Raw genomic sequence first — 19958 nt, 5'->3', positions numbered from 1 at the left:
AAGAACTTTCCATAAGCATTTCTATTTAACATTGTAGTGATGGTTTTAGCCAGGTCAATTAGGCAAGACAAAGAAATAAAAAGGCATTCAGATCAGAAAGGAGGAAGTAATCAAGTAATCTTGATTCACAGATGACATGATCTCATATAGAATATCCTAAAGAATTAACTAAAAACTTTTAGAGCTAATAAATGAATACAGCACAGTTGCAGGTTTCAAGATCAATTTATAAAAATAAATTGTGTTTCTATATACTAGCAATGATCAGTCTCAAAATGAAATTAATAAAATAATTCCACTTAAAATAGCACCAAAAATAAAATACTTGGAATAAATTTAAAAAAAAGAAGTATATGTTCCCTGAAAACTATGAAACATCATCGAGAGAAAGTAAACATAAGTAAATGGAACACCTTGTGCTCATGGATTGGAAGACAACATTTTTTAAGATGGCAATAATCCCCAAATTGATCTAATTAAACACAATCCCAGTCAAAAAGCGCAGCTGCCTTTTTCCCCCCAAATTGACAAGCTGACCGTAGTATTCATTAGGAAATATAAGCAACCCAAAAGAGAGGAAGGACAGCGTCATAACCACTTGGGGGGGGGGTTGTTCTAAAAATGCAAATTCCTGGGTCCTTACATGATCAAAATTCTAAGAGTGATATTTGGTGTTTTTTTAAAAAGTCCCCTTTTTATGCACAATCATAAAACAGAGGAGGTCTATAACATAGGAGTAAATATGTGGTACGCGTCGTTATATTACATAGTCAGGAAAATGTATTATCACATTTTAACTCTGATCTGTAACTCTGATCTGTAAGTTAGCAGTAATAAATATTTCATTAACAATTATTCTGCTTGCCCTTTTAAAGACTATAAGAACTTTTTGCTGGATAATTTAGATGGCTTAAGTCTTAAAAACAGCTATTCATGAACATTTGAACTGATGCCATCTTTTTCCTTTAAAACATTTTCCTATCTCAAGAACGTTTTCTTTAAAAAGAGAAAACATAATTCCATACCGTTTATAGACATGCCTGAGAACTAAATTTTTTTTTGATTTTTGAAACTTTTTATTTATATTTTGGCCTTACAAATAATCATTTTTAAACTGACTCTTCTGTAAGAACGTAAAGCACAAAAATTTGCTAAATATCAGATCCACACAAATCCTCAAAAGGTTTTCTGTGTAGTCTTCATTAATGCAAATCTTTGTGTGAATATTTCACTCTTACCGTAGATCTTGAACCTGTTTTACAATAATGAAGCCATAAAGTTTTTAGGCAGTGCATTCATTATAAACTGTAACATTTCCATTAAAAGGAAAGCTGGGTAATACAAAAATATGAGAGGATCTGAGAAGCAGGCAATCTGTTGAGGCTCGGTATATCTTATTTGGTTATCTATGAAAATTTATAGATAACGAGTTTCTTGAATTATTTTTTCTTTTTCTTATATGCCCAGAACAGAACCTGGGGGGATGGATGAGTAATCTGATCACAAAACTACCAAATGTTGTTGGTTTTGACAATACTATACTGTTCAATATTTGTTTTTCTATCTTCCACTGCAGATTTACTTAAGATCTCCACTTCTTGTGCCAAATTCTTCCATCAAATATCCTTGTGAATTAGTTTAGGTTTCTTGATGAAATTTTCTGGATATGGAGCTATCCTTAAACATCCATCTACACAAGTCTAAGAAACTGCTTCACCCTCAGGCTTAGAAGTTTAGAAATGTTTAATTTCACCTCTATCCCCCAGTTCATAGTATATATTGCCTGACAAATTTTCTGAATAAATATTGGTTGAACGAATGATTTCTCCTTACATCTGAACACTTTTTTTCTGGGCCAGCCTACCACATATATATGGTATGTAATCAGCAAATGTAGATAGATATAATGTAGACAGATACCTATGTACAGAGAGTGAGAAAAATATTTTAAATGGTAAATATAATTTTGGATTTTCTAGAAATGATTACCAAATAATCATTAATGGTAGGGGGGCATTTAACCAGGCTAATATACATGTGTGGAAATATAAATAGCTAAATGTGAATGTATTATTTATTAATCAACTTTGAAAACATATTATATTCAAATATTTAATGGACCTTTTTTTGAATTTACTTTTTGCTATTCATTTCCTACTAGTACATTCAGAAGACTTACTTTAATAGACTTACTATAACACAAACAACATAATTCTGTATCACACAATGAGATACAATTACTGTAATGAAAATAGCAACTAAAATGGATTTGGTTCATTGTAGTCACTGTGTTAATTTTAAGTATACCAGCCTTGCTATAGATACTTAAACCCTGAAGTCAGAAAAAGTTTTTTCCTTTACAAAATTTGGATTACAAGTACATGTCAATGATGCATTATAGAATAAGATTATTTCCAATAATGTTGTATAAGCACGTAAGTTGTTTTTGGCATTTAAACAATCTATGATTCTGTTCATCAACTACCAAAACGAAATGTTACTGGCAGTACTCAGACATAGCTTCTCTTGGAATAAAGACTGTTCATTTTATTCTGAGAAATGAAAGCAAATTCAAGATCCTATGCTGCAATAATTAATTAGCAACACCAGCATTTTCTCACAAATAATTGCAGTTGACACTTTTTGCCATCATATGGAATATATGTTCCCTAGAGACATCAGCCTGGCCCCCTAAAGTTTACAGTTGCGAAAGTATTATAGTTACTTAAGCAGAGTACAATGCCTTGATGACTCATTGCTAGGAATATACCATCTTTCCCTTTCCTGTGTAAAATAATGTGGTCTTTTCAAGAAGAAAATGGTGAAGAAAGTAATATTAAAAAATCGAGAACTCAAGGTTATAATCTTCTTCAAACTTTTCCCCACCAAGCCAGATATGCTAACATAGGCTTTTGGCTCCAGGCAGACACCAAGGGGCTCATGTGTTCTCCTTTACACAGTTTATAGAATGGAAAACACATTAGAGGCTCACATTTTGCTCTGCTTTTGGAAGAAAGGAAACTCTGTGTCTCTTTCCAAGGAAATCTTGGAAAGCTTTTCTCTGTGAATTAATGATGAAATTACCCTATGCCAAACAAACCAGAAAAATGCTCTTCATTAATAACGTAATGTAATTATCAAAAGTTAGATAAACAACGAAATAGACTTGAAATTACTAGTTTAGACTCGAATCACAATATATGCCTAATTTAAGATTTACTTTTAGGTTTCGTGTCTGTTACATAGAAACCTTCATAGATCACAGATATAGTTAAATATACCAATCTGAGACAGAAAGTGAAGTGTCACAGAATTAGACCACTGAATTGTATACCCAGGGAGTAAACATTTATTCCAATTATCTTTCTCTTTAAGTCTGAGTAAAGCACAAACTGAGATTGGATTTAGATACAATAAAGCAAAATTTGGCTTACAATTGGGGTGAGTATTATGCCAAGTGCATTCTAGCACAAAATCAAGGTCTGGATGGATTACTAGAAAACCAAATTCCTCCAAATTGCACATGATTTGCAATTCTCAGTCTCAGAGAAATGTAACTAGACAGGTCTCATCTCCTCAGGCAGAAGGATGGAGTCTACTGCGGACTTGTGCCGACATGACTTTCAGTACAGCACTGTAAAGATGGTTTCATATTTACTTAGTGCATTGTGTTATGAAAATGAAAACATAGTTGTTGTTATGCCTTGCTGATTATGTTTCTTCCCTTTTCCCCTGTTCAAAGCTCGTTCTCTGGCAGTTTCTCTAGCTGAATGAATTTCTAGAGGGGGCTAAGTCAACATGTCTGCCTTCTAATAAGCCCTAAGGCCTCTATCTTCTCAGAGTATCAAAGACCACTGTTCCTACTCCACAATCTTCCTCAGGAATCAGAACTGCACTAGACCCCACCATATAACTATGACAGGCAAGGGACTTGCTTTTTTCTTTATTCAGAGACAGAATAAAGCTTACTTTTTGCTACCTATTTTGCCATTCATTTAAAAAGTTCTAGTATATAGTATTTCTTATAGTGCAGGCTACATTTTTTCAGCCCCTTCAGAACCTCATTTTAAAGGTTTGACTCTACAAATGAGGAAGATATACAGTAATTCATGCTAAAAAAACTAAAGGGAAATTTACCTTTGATCCACCTAGTCAAAAAGAACTTAAAAACCCAATTAAATCAGACTCTCAGAGCTATGGTATACAAATTAAAGACTGTTTAATAAATCAATCTGTTAGGTAATAATTTGCTAACATTAATTAGTTGCATTAGAAGCTAAAAGATAAAACACAAGAAAATAAACCAAATGTAAATGGCAAAATAGTTTTTAAGAGTAGGAGAAAGGACATTACTAATGGGAAATGTCTACGAAAATGAGCAAATTTTACCTGTCATCATCTTGTGAGAATTGCTTTTGCAAATCCTCTTTATTCCACTGTTCTTTTTCTTTCCCTTGTTCAGGTATATCTTGTGTTTTTTCCTCGTCTCCTGATTCTCTGTTTTTCTCCTTATTACATGTTTTTGTAATCTCTTTCCCTTTCTCATTCTCATTAATTCTTTCTTCCTTTACCTCTTCCTCCTCATGAACTATCTCTTCATGCTTATCCCCTTCTTTCCCTCCCTCTTCTATTCCCTTTGGCCTTTTGAAAGCGAAATAAATTGAAGGCATGCAAATAAACACAAAACAGAAAGAAAAAGTCAAGAAAAAGTGCATACAAAATTAAATAGAAAAGTAATGATAACTACTAAGACATAAATAAAAATGACATCTTTTAAGCATTGAAAACTTTTTCTCCAGTGTACACCAGAGAAGCACTGTGTAAGCAACACTTAAATCATAATTGTTTTTAAATCATATTGTCCTGTTACAAAGTTGCATGGAAAAAATTGTGGTCTCTCCATTATTGTTTTGTTTTGATCCAATAGGAGTAAAAAAAGACTAATTTAGCTCAGGTGTCCATAAAGTCTATAGGTTGGGTGAAATTACACTAAAAAACATACATTACATTTATAAATTTTCTTGAGAAACTGAGAATTTTTTCCATGCATTTATAAAAAGTTTCAAGAGGATGGGAGACCACCTTACTAAAAAAGTAATGTTCTTGTGTTTTCTGAATTACTAAAATGTATTCAGCTAGGAAAAATCCCCTCTAAAATATGATTTTTCATATTCCTTAGAATATTAAAAAATTCAGGTCTTCACTTAACCATCACTTTAATTTCAGTAAAGATATAATAAAAGAATTACTTTTTAAATAACAAACATGAAAAAATACCTAATGATATTATTTCAAATAATCTAGTAAGAAAATAGCTATAAGTTCTGTAAAACTTTTCTGTGCAAGAAGTTTGAAATGGAGACCAAAATATAATTAAAAGTAATCTCTACAGAAGTTCTCATTGTCTTAATGATATATATTAACCTTTTAGAAGTAAAAGATTTTACATTTATCCAAAGAAAAATAAAGATCTTCTAAAATATATTTAGAGGAACTTCCTGCTTAAAGTCCCCTTACTCACCTGATTTTCTTATTTCCTCTTGGCCGTTCTGATTGGACAGACATGTAGCTTGTGCTGCTGAAACGAGAAGCACTACTAGTCCTTGAAACCGCAGATATATCACTTACATCACTGTCCGAAGATTTAGTGGAAATATTATCTGCCCCTCTATGAGGATCCCATCCTGATCGATACTGTTAACACAGATTGACAAATACGCAGAAGTTGTCAGTATTACCACACAAAGCAATTATTCGCTTCTCCTATTTCAGCACTTTAATTGTCCACAGAGGATACTGCAAAACCCCACTCAGTTGCATATAAAACAAAAGTGAATGGCAATTATCCTAAAAGAAAAGTTCAGTTTATATGAAACCCTTGTTTTTAGCAATGACAATTAGAGAATTTTTACCACACCCCAATGAAGACCATTAAAACAGTTTCACAACAGGAATGGCCTCAGGGAAGAACATTTAGGTAAAATCTGGGAAATAAACATTTGGCTTAATATTAGGAAGAAAAAATTTTTTTATTTCTGAATTTGAAAAAAAAGTATGATGAAGTTGCCATTGTAACTTATAAAAACCAATTTTAGTAGCATCAATTTTCTCTTTAATCCATTATGCTTCACTGAAAACCTAGAGATAATATAAAATCTAATTATTAAAACACTAACTTTTTAAAGAAAACCCAAGAGAAAAGAGCAAGTTTAATTTCTGAATGGTTGCTGGAATTTTGATGAATCCTAGAAGTACTAGAAAAAATCATTATTATTTGCAATAGTTCAAACTTTCTGGAACTGAAATAATCAGATGGTCATCTGCCAGGGTGCAGGGTGTTCTGGGTGTTCAAATATTCTGATAAATTGAAAACCTTCATAAATGCTTTATGTTAATGACATGTGGAATGTAAAAAAGAATAGGTTTTGAAGTCTGAAAAATGTGGAGTAAGGAAAACTTGCTAGCTGGGTAAACTTGAGCAAATTATTTCACCTTTAAAACACTGTTTATAAAATAATAGGGAAAATAATATCTTCCTTGCAGGGCTGTTTTGAAAATTAGAAATAATACATGTGTGGTGTCTGGTATAATATAAAATAATGCAGCCAGTATTATTACTGTATGATTACTACCTGATGGCTATTACTAGGTTAAGAGACTATCTGCTAATAGTTATTTTTTTGTAAATATGCTCTTAAACATAATGGTGAAAAATCCTTACTTGGTCAATTTCACAATGGAGATCTTTTAAATCATAGATACTGGCAAATTTCATAAAGCATTAGAAAGATGATTATCTTATATAAACCATTTACTGTGACTTGAATAATCATTACCCTAATAAATAGTTCTGTATGAACAACAATTCACTGAAAATATTAGCTAGATATAAACATTTTGGTAAGACAAGTTGAATGGCAGTAGGGTGTAGCGTAAACATTAGATCAGATTCAAATGAGCTGGTTTTTTTTTCCCCCAGGATCCCCCAGTATCTTGTTGTATATTTTTGAGTTAATAACTGGTCATTTTCTTTAAATGTAAAATATAAGAATTATTTTGAAGGCTACACAAAATTTTAATAATCAAATCCTTAACCTAGAAATATATATTTATATTAGGTGAGATATGGCCTTTCTTAATCCACTCTAACTTTCGACTTCGTTGGAATTCTAAATTATCAAAAAAAAAATACAGTTAGGGCTTCCCTGGTGGCGCAGTGGTTGAGAGTCCGCCTGCCGATGCAGGAGACACGGGTTTGTGCCCCGGTTCGGGAGGATCCCACATGCCGCGGAGCGGCTGGGCCCGTGAGCCATGGCCGCTGAGCCTGCACGTCCGGAGCCTGTGCTCCGCAACGGGAGAGGCCACAACAGTGAGAGGCCAGCGCACCACAAAGAAAAATAAATAAATAAATAAAAAACAATTTACTTTAAATGACAATGTCTTCAGCCATTGCCTAGAACAGCATTTCAGTGGTTGGATCCAATATTATCTATGTTAACCATTATATTTAAAAAATATATATATATAATATATACACATATATAGCCAGTATATACTGGCTAGCATAGATAACGTTGGATATATGTATATATGTATTTTTTCCATGATATTTATTAAAAGTAAATTTGATCTCAAGTTGAGACACAAATGGAAGTAATTTCCATTTTTGGACATTTCATATATATATGAAAAATGGATGTTTCAAGAAATTTTTCAAAATTATTAAATTGTTCCCAATACTACACTGCATTGGGAGAACTTCATCTTACTCATTCTTAGAATTTATAATAAAAAGGAGAAGCATATTGCTATTTATGTCTTTAAAAATAATTTATCATTGAATAGAAAAGCAGTTTTGGTATTACATTTTTTTCTTTGCTCATGGGATTACTACATCATCTAAATGCAAATGAAAAGCCACAACTTTTAACTTCAGGAAGTACTAAGGGTAAATGTAATCATGAAAAGCACATGCTCTGGAGTGAGACTGAATCATTGGTATGAATCTTGGCTACATAAATTATTAGGTTTGTGATCCTGAGTTCCAGTTTTTTATCTGTTAAAATGTGGACAACAATCATACCCATCTCCTAGGTTCACTGCAAGGATTAAATAAAATAATGTACATAAAGCACTTGGCACAATATTGGACACATAAGAAGTGTTTAATAAATGACAAATGATGACAATGATGATCATGATGATTAGATAGTAGCTGAATACTGGCTTAGTATCAATTCCAGGAATATATTTACCAAAAGAAATATTAGGTAAAATACCCAAGAGTAAATTTATTATTTTAAGACTGCTCTAAGCTATAATAAAATGTAACTATTTCTATATATATCTAAGAGACACATTTCAGAAAATATATTTATAAAGCAAAATAAAATATTAAATCAAACTTTCCCCCTAGTATGTTCTCAGGCCTCACCTGCCCGTTTGGACAGGTTCATTCATATCCCATCGCTTCATAGGGAACTACTAATTCTCAACTGCAGGATAAGGAATAGCTTTATCTCAGCAGGAAATAAATGACACTTCTTGGCTGACATAGAAGATGCCTCATTTTTAATATCTGCTTCTGGTACTTTATCCTAATATCCAAAGCCACCTGGTACCTGTGTATCCCATGTCTTCCTGATTGGTTCTTTTCTGATTTTCTTTGCCTTCATTTCTGAATCCTAACTGCTTTTTGACTTTTGTATTTCAGTAGTTGGTATTCTGACTTTGCATATTCTAGCCTTTGTGTTTTCAGGTCATCATGACTTTTGATCCTGTTGCTATGATTCATAGGTACATACAAGTTAGCCTAAGGCTTAAGAATTTTTTTTTTAAACACACATGGTATATATACATTGCACATATCTTTGGCTAAGACCTCTCACATAATCTAGTTTGCTGAGCTAAAATTTTGGATATGCAAAATTTAAGGAAAGATAAGATTCCACATACTATAGTTTTAAGCCTTTATATAATTCATCACATGCTACCTCTTGTTATAGGTGTGTGTGTCTGTGTGTGTGTGTCTGTGTGTGGGTGTGAGTGTATTCATATTTATTGGTAGTTTTCAAACCTTCTATTAGAATAAAAGCTCCAAAAAGCCAGAACAATATCTTCCTTATCTTTGTAAGTCTCTTAGCACCTAAGAGTCAAAGATTTAATTTAATTTAAACTCGGAGGTTTAGCTTTTGTACCAGTAAGATAAGGATAAATTTCATTTTAAGGATTCTTGTGAGGAGTAAGAGAAATAATATATTCAAAATACCCAATCGTGTGCTTAGCGCATAGCAGCTGCTCATTTCCAGCACCGAAAGCAGCGGGTCATAAATAAAAAGACACCGAACGGAATAGTTTAAATAAAGGAAAACTACAAATTAGCTAAAAGCTCTAGTTTGATGATGATTTTGTTGTCTACCTAAGGCTTGTATCAAATGCATTTTTCTGTCTATTTCTAACATGTTTACCTTTGGGATATAGCTCAGGCTTCCATTAAAAATAGACACATGATTAACAGAATGAGAAATTTGGAAAGTGAGAAATAATGGGAAAAAGTTTTAAAAGTAAAACTTCAGAGGAACGTATTTTGGATACATTTAGATTATAGCATCTTCAAGTATATAATTCACAAAAACCCAAATCGAAGTTATAAATGACCTACTATGGGAGTTTACTTTTAAAATGGTTCATTCTTTTTGCTTTTCCTAAAGTATGAAAAACAAAAGTTATATAATTTAAGTGAGACAGAAGCAGCTAAATTATTATTATACCAAGGTAATGAGTTACGAATGTGAATAAGTTCATTTATTTAGGAAATGGTTGGTATTGTTTTGGCACTATACAATAAATGCTTTAAACAATTAGCATCTATTAGTTTCCAGCTGACATGAACAATGGATGATGCGCTCATCATTATCTTTAATGAAACAAACAAAGAAGGTTTACTGCATAGGATTACAGGATCTCAGCTGAAAATTGTGCTGACTGGAGATCATTAAAGTCTTGGACGACAGTGAGGGAGCTTTTCCCGACAACATTTTGATGTTTTGTACATTACTATTAAGCAGATCATGAAGCAGAAAAATTTACGGGAAATTATTGTTCTCCGGGATGTTCCAGACCCTACAGTTCTTAAGTGGCCTGGAAAAGTTAATGTTCTCCCTATTTATCTAACATTAGTGGAAAGCAACAGTACATCAGCAGAGCTCTACTGCAAGGAAAGTTATTATCAAAATTTTATAATAATATTCCTGAGAAAAAAGTAAACTCAGATTTCTAAAATAAAATTTTCATTTTCTCCTATATACTCATTTCAAGTTCTTAGATTAAGTAATTTCCTAGTTTGAGTTCTCTACAGCATCTCAGCAACTCAGGTCATTTGAGCTTTGTACGTGAACCTCTATGAGACGTCCTTAAGCATTGCTTGTCTTCAATGTAGTGAATCTCACCATAAAACTGCGATTTATTGTCTAACACTCTAGTCCAAGAACTGGTTATGGCAAAATACTGGGAAGCAAGAAAGCTCACGTTTGAAGAAAAATATTTTAGGCCATCAAGAAGTACTTGGAGGAATATTTACATCATATTCAGAGAGAAAACATGAGTAGATTGAAAAGTAGGAAAAAATTGAGGCAAACATAATCTTTGGAAGATAAGAGGGGGGCTGAATTTCTGGGCAGGGCTCTTGATATCAGTCTGGCGGGTCTAGAGGAGAAAAGAACAGAGCAGAGGGAGTCCTGGCACTGTGGTAAATGAAACAATCATAAGAGCAAGAAGATGCTCTCATTTGCATCATCTTATTTTTATTCCATATAATAATTCAAAGAGAGTAGAAGTTGTGTTTTGTTAGTAGCACAACTGTAGGTACTTACTTTTTGAGGAGCTATTTCCAGATGATTTTTTCTCTGTCCTAGCCAAAGTTCTTATCATTGTCTGATTTGAATGCTGACTGTGTAAAAATCTGCTTGTAAATAGATAATTTTCTTTAGATAGGACTCCTAAAGAAGGTATTTTGTGTTAAGTTCTCTACTTTGGAGGGAGAAGACAGTGAGGAAAGGCCACAGAAAACTGAGGGTTAATTTAAGATTTAGTTTTGTAAACAGTATCCTGCAAATGAAATCCCAGCTAGAAAACTCTTTAATTCCTTCAAAGAGAATTAATCACTGCCTTGAGTATTCCTAAACTAATTTATGCCTTTCTTATACCTTTATCATGTTTCTCTGTCTCAGTCTCTGTCTCTCTCTTATCTATCATCTGTCATCTATCTATCTATCTATCATCTATTTATCTACCATCTATCTATCCTGCTAGATTATAAATTCCTTGAGGATAATTACTGTCATATTTATTTTAGTATTCCCATTATCTAGATCAGTAGTGCCTGACTAAACTCAATGAATGTTTAATGAATAGAAATGAGTGGAATGGTTGTTTTATCTGGGCTATATACTGAGGTATTATCTCCAGTATGAAGTACCAAATCAGAGTATAAACTACTGTAATGATAGCTGAATAGAGTTGAGTCACTTAATCCTTTCATTCTCTGTGATGGGTATAGGTAGGAAGTGGTGTGCTTATACGTATTTAACAACCAGCTATTCAAAAGGAAAAAGTTCTGATTTACAGAGTCGGCTCATTTCTGAAGGCTAAATACTCCCACTGTGGCTGATTTCAAGTTACCAAATGGTCACTGAATGCAGAGTTGGTGCATACCACCAGGGGCGGGGGCTTAGAAATAAATGCATTATTTGTAGGACTCACAAAGACTTGTTAGGAGAAAAGATGTACGGGACAAGATAGCATACCTGCAAACTACTCATCTTGTGAAAGATGGAACAATAACAGCTTAAGATAAAGAAACACAATTGCAGACAGAGTAGCCATTAGCTTGGAGGCAAAGACTTACTAAAGAGCCACTGTCCCTTGGTCTGAAGGAAATTGGTAAGTTTCCTGGAGAATTTGTAGAGGAGGAATTAATGCTAGTAGTCAATGATGACTTTCTCAAAGGTTTGGCTCTGTGGGAACTCTGTGTCTCTTAGTAATTAGCTGTTCAAGGAACCTCATCCTTTATTTACTTCCATTGATTCCTCACAATTTTCAGAGATGGGAAGGCCAGTTCTGCGATGAAATCCCAGGTTTAGAAATCTCAGGTAGCTGCAGAGCTTGTGCTTTTGCCTTTAACAAATGCATTTACTACTTTCCTTCTCAGAATCCTTAACTCTTCCCCCATTCTAATCTATCATTTACTAGAACTGTTCTCAAAAAACAAACAAACAAATACCAAAAATGTCCTAATTTATCAGCCAGCAGTGTCTTCTTTCTTGATTTTGCTATTACATCTAATATTGTTGAAGTCCTCTCTTTTCCTGAAACTTTTCCATAATGGCTTCTCAGATAATGTCACTCATGGTTTCTCCCCATCTCTCTAACTATTTATTCTTTTTTAAAATTTTATTTATTTAATTTATTTATTTTTGGCTGCTTTGGGTCTTTGTTGCTGCGTGTGTGGGCTTTCTCCAGTTGCAGTGAGCGGGGGCTACTCTTCGTTGCAGTGCTTGGGCTTCTCGTCGCGGTGGCTTCTCTTATTGCGGAGCACAGGCTCTAGGCGTGTGGTCTCCAGTAGTTGTGGCACGTGGGCTCAGTAGTTGTGGCTCATGGGCTCTAGAGCGCAGCCTCAGTAGCTGTGGCACACGGATTTAGTTGCTCCGCGGCCTGTGGGATCTTCCCAGACCAGGGCTCGAACCCGTGTCCCCTGCATTGGCAGGCGGATTCTTAACCACTGCGCCACCAGGGAAGGCCTCTGTTTATTCTTAATCTCCTTTGCTAGTGTCACTTTCTCTAACCTGATTTTAAATTAGATTCTCCCCAAATTTCAATCTTTAGCCTTCTTTTCTTTTCACTATACGAATTCCCACAGAATGATCTAATCCATTATCTACCCATGTAATGACTAAAAAATCCTTATCTTTCCCCCTCACTTCTCTCCCAAGCTTCAGACCTGTATTTCCAGGACATCTAACAGGACATCTCCCATATGTTGTTTTGTAGGTACATCGATTTCAATGTGGCCCAAATCAAATTTATTCTCTTTCACTCCAAACCAGCTGTTCTTGTATCTCTTATATTCCCTCCATTATTTAATAGGCTTAATAACCAACTAAAACCTAGAAAACTTGTGAGTTATCTTTGACTTCTCTCTCTCCAATATTCTCCATTCTAATCAGTTAAGAAGTATCACTCATTTTATGCAAACAAATATCTTGATAATAAGCTACTTGGGACTTATGAATGGGTCCTTGGTCTTTCATATTCATAGAGTTTGTTATACCTACTTATTTGTCTCACTTGCTGTTGAATGTCTACCAATATTCTTTCTTCCCTTTGTTCTTTACTAAAAGAATCAGATTTATTTTGGTGGTCTAACAGCAACAACAAAAAAAGAAAAGAACTTCATTTTTTAGGATCCCTTGTAGCTAGGGTGATCCTTTCACTTGAGTCTGGCCTCTGAGGTATAAGCAGGAACTTAGGGGGCACAGTTTGGAGAGAACTATTACTTTTCTGATTACAGTGGGCTGGCTTAGCTGTTATGGTCTTTGCCCTTCCCTCTTGGCTTTTCTTTCTGATTGCAGTTTACATATGAGCCTACGTTAGTAGTCATTTTGTGACAATGGGGATGAATGCCTTCCTGTAAGAATAGGGAGCAGAAAGACAAGTTCTAAGAACAGAGAGCTTGGCTTTTGAAACAGCAGTACCAGCCCTGAACTGCTGCTTGAATTTCTTGTTTATGGAAAAAAAAATATCCTTATTTACTCAGATGACTTTGTCTATTTGTTATGAACATCTGAATGCTAACCCAAATGGTATATCACACATCTTGTTCTGTGCCTGTTCTGACCTCATGGTAAAAAGGTACACTCTTGGGCTTCCCTGGTGGCACAGTGGTTGAGAGTCCGCCTGCCGATGCAGCGGACGCGGGTTCGTGCCCCGGTCCGGGAAGATCCCACATGCCGCGGAGCGGCTGGGCCCGTGAGCCATGGCCGCGAAGCCTGGGCATCCGGAGCCTGTGCTCCGCAGCAGGAGAGGCCACAACAGTGAGAGGCTCACGTAGCGCAAAAAAAAAAAAAAAAAAAAAAAAAAGGCATTGTCCTTTGACACGAGATTGGCTCATTTACTTAGGGTAGGATAACAGTAAACCTGACTTGGAAACTGATGTTTTTTCATTCTTGAAACAGTTAACCTGGGTTGATTTTTTGTTTTTGTTTTTTTCGGTACACGGGCCTCTCACTGTTGTGGCCTCTCCCGTTGCGGAGCACAGGCTCCGGACGCGTAGGCTCAGTGGCCATGGCTCACGGGCCCAGCCGCTCCGCGGCATGTGGGATCTTCCCGGACCGGGGCACGAACCCGTGTCCCCTGCATCGGCAGGCGGACTCTCAACCACTGCGCCACCAGGGAAGCCCCCTGGGTTGGTTTTTATAATTATGCTTATACTTGGCATCAAGGAAAGTTAAACTAAAGAACATAACAATCCATGACCATAACATTAATAATTACTAAAATGTGAATAATTTTAATGGTTTACAAACAACTTTCATATATTTTATATATTATTTTCTTTTCCCCAACATCTGACAGCTATTACTTTTTAAATTTACAGATAATATGTATTACTACTTAGCCATTTATTATTTTAGATGTATCCACATAAGGTAAATAATTTTCTTTTTCCACAGCTTTACTGAGTCTTAGATTTATTTTTATGCCATTTATTTTTCAGTAATATCTCAAACAAATGTCATCTGAAATTTCTGCCTCAATCAAGAAGTCTGTTCTTCCCAGACCCTTAAATGTATTAATAACAATATCTCATTCTGATATATGTAACATTTCTTTACATCCAAGCTCAGAGAGAGTAGAACAGAATGCCTGCTGCTAGTGAAAAACCAATGAGTCCATTATTCTTCCACAAAAGGAGTTACTATTAAAGCAATTATACCATTATTATGATTAAATGCTTCTCCAAGTCCTCGGATTATAGACTTGTAAGATCCAGCTAGAATTAGGAAATATCATAAATAAACTCTCCTTAGTCATAAAATTCCTGACATTTAGTTCTTTGTAAACATCTTTAACTATTATCTGGCTTATTATGTAATTTTTTAGAGAATATTTATATCTTTTATTAGGACACAGGGTGGTGATATTATAGATATTAAGTAGCAGGCTAGCATCCCAAAAGTTGTAATGGAAATAAGACATGAGAACATAGCAGTAGGATCATGGTCCTGGGAATCTATAATGGGCAAAAATATAAGAAAAATTAATGGATTGAGGATATGAAGTGGTGTTCCCTTTCAAATATTAATACCTTAGAAAGTAATAAAGTAACTCAAGGTACTTGCATCTAAGAGAATCAGAGCTAAATAACAGCCTGAAAAACAACATATTATTGAAGAAACTAAAAGGGCCTGAGAATTGCCCTGATGGATCAAATTCAAGCACAGGGCAGATATAATTACATTCTGTTGAAAATCTGGAAGAGGCCCACTACCCTTACTCCTTGTGTGAGAAGGTAGGGTAGGATCGGTTGGATTTGCATGAAGACCATTTGGGGTGGAGTCAACAGTCAAACATGGCAAGGAACGACAATTATGTCTTGCTCAGACTCTAGCAGTAGCATCTGAATAGGACTCCTTGTCTTTAACATCCTTTTCAAATTCATCTGAAGTATACCATTAGAGTATCTTCTAAAAGCACAGATTTGTAGATACTGGTGACTTAAAAAAATCTTCAAAGCTTATGATTTTAAAGAAGAACATTCTGGATTTTTAACGGAGTGATCTAAAGCCCTCCACAATCTGGTCCCAGACAACTTTTCCATTCTTACCTCTTAATACGTATCCCAATTTGTTAAATGTTTCTATTCTAAAGAACTACTAGCTGTTCCTTAAAACATAGCTTGTGCTCATATGCTTTTATAACTCTGCTTAAGCTCTCCCTCTGCCTGTTATGTCCTTCACATTATGTCTTATTCTACAGTGTATTCCCAGATTTCTTCAAGCCAAATGAATATTTCTCATTTTATTTTTCCTTTGCATGATTTACTTGTATTGTACTACTTAACACGGCCTACTTTGTACGAGCACTACTTTTTGTGCATGTGTTTCCCTAATTCAATTATGAATTCTTAGACTGGAAGGATTATGCCTGCCTGCTTCCTCCTTTCCTCCCTCCCTCCTCTTTCTTTTTTGCATTTCTTCCTGCCTTTATCCCTTTCTTCCTTTCTTCCTTCCTCATTCACTTAGTCCTCCATTTTATTATTATTTATTTGATTGTTTATCTGGTAATTTTTCTTCTTTTAATGTTGCAGAACCAGAATCCAGACTTAAAGCTGATCAGCTTCAGAGATACCTGTGGTATGCAGTTCTGAGTAGCAGGAAAGAAAACATTACTAAATGTTCCCCGAGATAACAAAATACGTTCAGATATTTAAAAGGGAGGACTCATATAACCATCCTTTAAGAAAAAAAGCCCAGGAAAATTATTTGGCACTGAAACATACTTTCAGTTATTCACTCGTCACTGAGTCATTCAAAAAAAATCACAGTATTTTAAAGCTGAAAGTGACTTCAGAGAGGATGTAATCTACCTTCCTCATTTTATGGATGAGAAAATTGAGAGAAATGAGTTAAATGAATTAACTAAGCTTATACAACTAACTTGTCAATATTAAAGTCATTCTATTTCTTTTCATCAAAATAAATTGTGAACCATAAATTCATGTTTAATGGGATACTACACAGCATATTTAGAACCTAAGCCATTTCTTTTTAAAATATTCACATATAGTTTTCTTCTTTAAAATAAAGATTTTCTTCCTTTTCTGAAATTTGAAAACTATATAAAATGACATGTATAATCAGAATACAAAACCAGCATGGAAATAACACTACTATACTACTTATAATTATATGTGGATGAATTTTAAACAAGTAAGATATTTAAATAATAAAAAAAAATACAAACTAACCTGAATAAAAAGACATTTTATGTCATTTTGAAATAACACCTTCGTATTCCATCTAAAACTCCGATGATTTTTCTTTTTGGCAGAGAGTGAAAATGGGCTTGAGAAGTAACATGTTCTTACATGACTGACCCTGAAGACTGTTAGCCTTGAAGTGAGTATTCCTAGTCATGAAAATGACCTAAGAAGGGTCACTCATAAAATCATAGCCATTTCTTTGTTAGTCAGAAAGCTATATTGAATGGTGGGTTTTGGTTCATCTATCAGAACTGAGTTCAACTGTAAAGTTTTTGTTACTCCTACCTCACTTGTTATAATAAATAATAAAAACAGCTACCATTACCGGGCTTTCCCATGTGCCAAGCTGAGTTCTGTACTCTTTTACATACAATATTTCTACCTCCTGAAATTATCACCAGCCAAAAGTTCCTTCTCTCATAAGAGATATATTCCAAGGTTAGCTATATTATTTCCAGTCTGGAGTATTATTTTATAATTTTCAAAATTGATGATCTAGAAATAATCAAAATTCCATGTTTAGGAAGATATTAGTAAATTAATTTTGCTAATAAATAATATCTGTAATCCTTCCAACTGAAGAAAAGTTACAACTAGTTTTTGTGCTCATGAGCAAAGCTATTACATAATAAAATTGTAGATATGTTCAAATTATAATTAGCCAATAAATTGAAATTACAGATGTGGGACACTCTATGCTGCCCTCCTAGTTGACTGATTGCCTTAATTGACTAAAGGTTTTGACTTAAGTCTCAATTCAAACTTAGCTATCAACTATTTAATGTGAAGTATGAAGCAAAAACATTATACACATACATTTATTCTATAAATCATAATTATTATGCCATAAGTTAATTATAAAATCTGTAGATTCAATCATTTGTGAGAATACATTGAGTAGAGAGCCTGACACTGATCAGAGATTACTGAATCAATAATGAGACAACACTAGATAAAGGAAATGAAATACAGAAGATCTAGTTCAAACCTAATTTTAAAGATTAAGCTACAAGATTAAATGATTTGCTTAATTAATGATGAGGCTGCCTAAAACCCAAGTGTTAATATATAATGATGTTTTTCAACATGGCCTCCAAACTACCATATATTTGGGTAGCACTTTATAGATAACACAGAATTTGTACACAGAAAAAGGTTGGGTTGTGAAGAACTATTGGGCAATGTATCCAAAGTCTTATAAATGGCAGAATCAAAATTAGAACCTAAGTCTTCCAATTCTTTCTGAGTATTCTTTCTATTATGATTAACTCTAGACAGAAACCAATAATCATATGTCCATTAGAAAATTTGTTTTAGACTCTCGGGTAATAACCTACCCATACCCTCTCCAGAAGTTCATATCTTGTCCTTACTTGCCCCTGGAGAGACTACAAAGATGAATAAACTATATCCCCATTCTCAAGAAGTGTGAAGTTTAACAAAAAGGTAAGAAACAAGCAAATAAGCACCACGTAAGACAGATTATATGTATTTTAGGAAGTGATAATGTCATGGTTGGTTCATAGGGTTTATATGTTTTCATATCTCTGTTGTCTTGAATATTCTTATATTTGTAATTTTTTATATGGCTATACTTAATCCTTTTAAATTACATGAAATTTGCGTTGGAAAGAATGTTTCTGCATTATTCATCACATTTTCTTCCTTCCTTATTCCTCTTATCCTCCTTGATTCTATAAAGCAAGATCTCTCACCCTTCGGTGACCCCTATCATTAATTCCTTGTATCCCCCCAAAGGGCACTCTAGTTGTCAGCAAACCAGCAACCCTGGAGGCTTGATGAAAGCAAAGGTGAATGCATAAATTTCTATTTTTGCTGGAGGTAAAAGAAAAATGTTCCCCTTGTGTGTTCTCAGGAAATATATAGGAAGAAATTATGCTCTTGGCAATAGCAGCTATTGTCCATAGACTGACCCTTTTACCAGAGAGTAGCTAGATGCAATTTATTTAAAGATCTTTCTTTTGTTAGTTTTCAGCAACATTATATTTACTAAAAAGAGAGAAATTACAATTTCTTCCGTAATTTTATAGTGTTCTACAACATGTAAGTTGCTGTCCCAGTCATCTCAAATGACTTCTTCATAATTAAAAATATCTGACCTGACATGTGGTTTTCCTGGCCTGATATGTGATTATACAGTATGAGGTAGCAATTCACAAATATAATGTAAAGAAAGAAGACACATGCTTGAATGTCTGGCTAAGAAAAACATATTTAAATTTAAATGTGGTTTTATAACTATGAAAAATAATTTTTAAAATGAACTTGCAAACACTAAAATATTTCATCTCCTAGGATGTGAGAAGGTAGTTGGAGAAATAGAGAAAGTAAACACAATTTTAAAAAATCAAAAAGTTTGAAACAAAATAGCTATAGTTAGTTGCCTAAAAATACATATTTACATTACAATCAAATATGCTTTCATAATGCATTAAGGTGATAAACTAAAAGACCATTAACTACTTTGTATAGATATGTTATAGCTGAACTGTATATCCCCCAAATTCATATGTTGTAGTGCTAACTTCTACTACCTCAGAATGTGACTGTTTCGGAGATAAGGCCTTTAAAGAAGTAATTAAGGTAAAATGAGGTCACACTGGTGGGCCTTAATCTAATATGACTGGTGTCCTTACAAGAAGAGGAAATTGGAACATAGACACACACAGACGGATGACCCTTTGAGGCCATAGCAAGAGGGTGGCCAACTCCAAGCCAAGGAGAGAGGTCTCAGAAGAAACCAAACCTGCCAACAATTGATCTTGGAATTCTAGCCTCCAGACTGTGAAAAATTAATTTCTGTTGTTTAAGCAACCTAATCTGTGGCATTTTGTTATGACAGCCCTAGCAAATGTTAAGAAAAAAGAAACCTAAAGTTAGAAACTTTTATATTCAA

The 19958-nt window shown here is 34.2% G+C and overlaps 1 protein-coding gene across 38 annotated transcripts in view; it reads right to left on the bottom strand.

Annotated features, from left to right (window-relative positions):
* Positions 1–19958, bottom strand: part of RIMS2 (regulating synaptic membrane exocytosis 2) — a 576987-nt gene that overhangs the window by 125639 nt on the left and 431390 nt on the right. For 16 of the 38 annotated variants that reach the window (XM_060127293.1, XM_060127300.1, XM_060127290.1 and 13 more), the window contains one exon: positions 5522–5694. The exons of the other annotated variants lie outside the window; for them this stretch is intronic. In XM_060127293.1, coding sequence (XP_059983276.1) covers positions 5522–5694 — 173 coding nt within the window. The remainder of the gene's footprint in view (positions 1–5521; positions 5695–19958) is intronic. 38 annotated transcript variants of the gene reach the window in all.

This window comes from Lagenorhynchus albirostris, chromosome 17 (assembly GCF_949774975.1).
Source record: "Lagenorhynchus albirostris chromosome 17, mLagAlb1.1, whole genome shotgun sequence".
In the NCBI taxonomy this organism is placed as follows: Eukaryota; Metazoa; Chordata; class Mammalia; order Artiodactyla; family Delphinidae; genus Lagenorhynchus; species Lagenorhynchus albirostris.
This window is presented reverse-complemented; position numbering and strand designations above follow the sequence as displayed.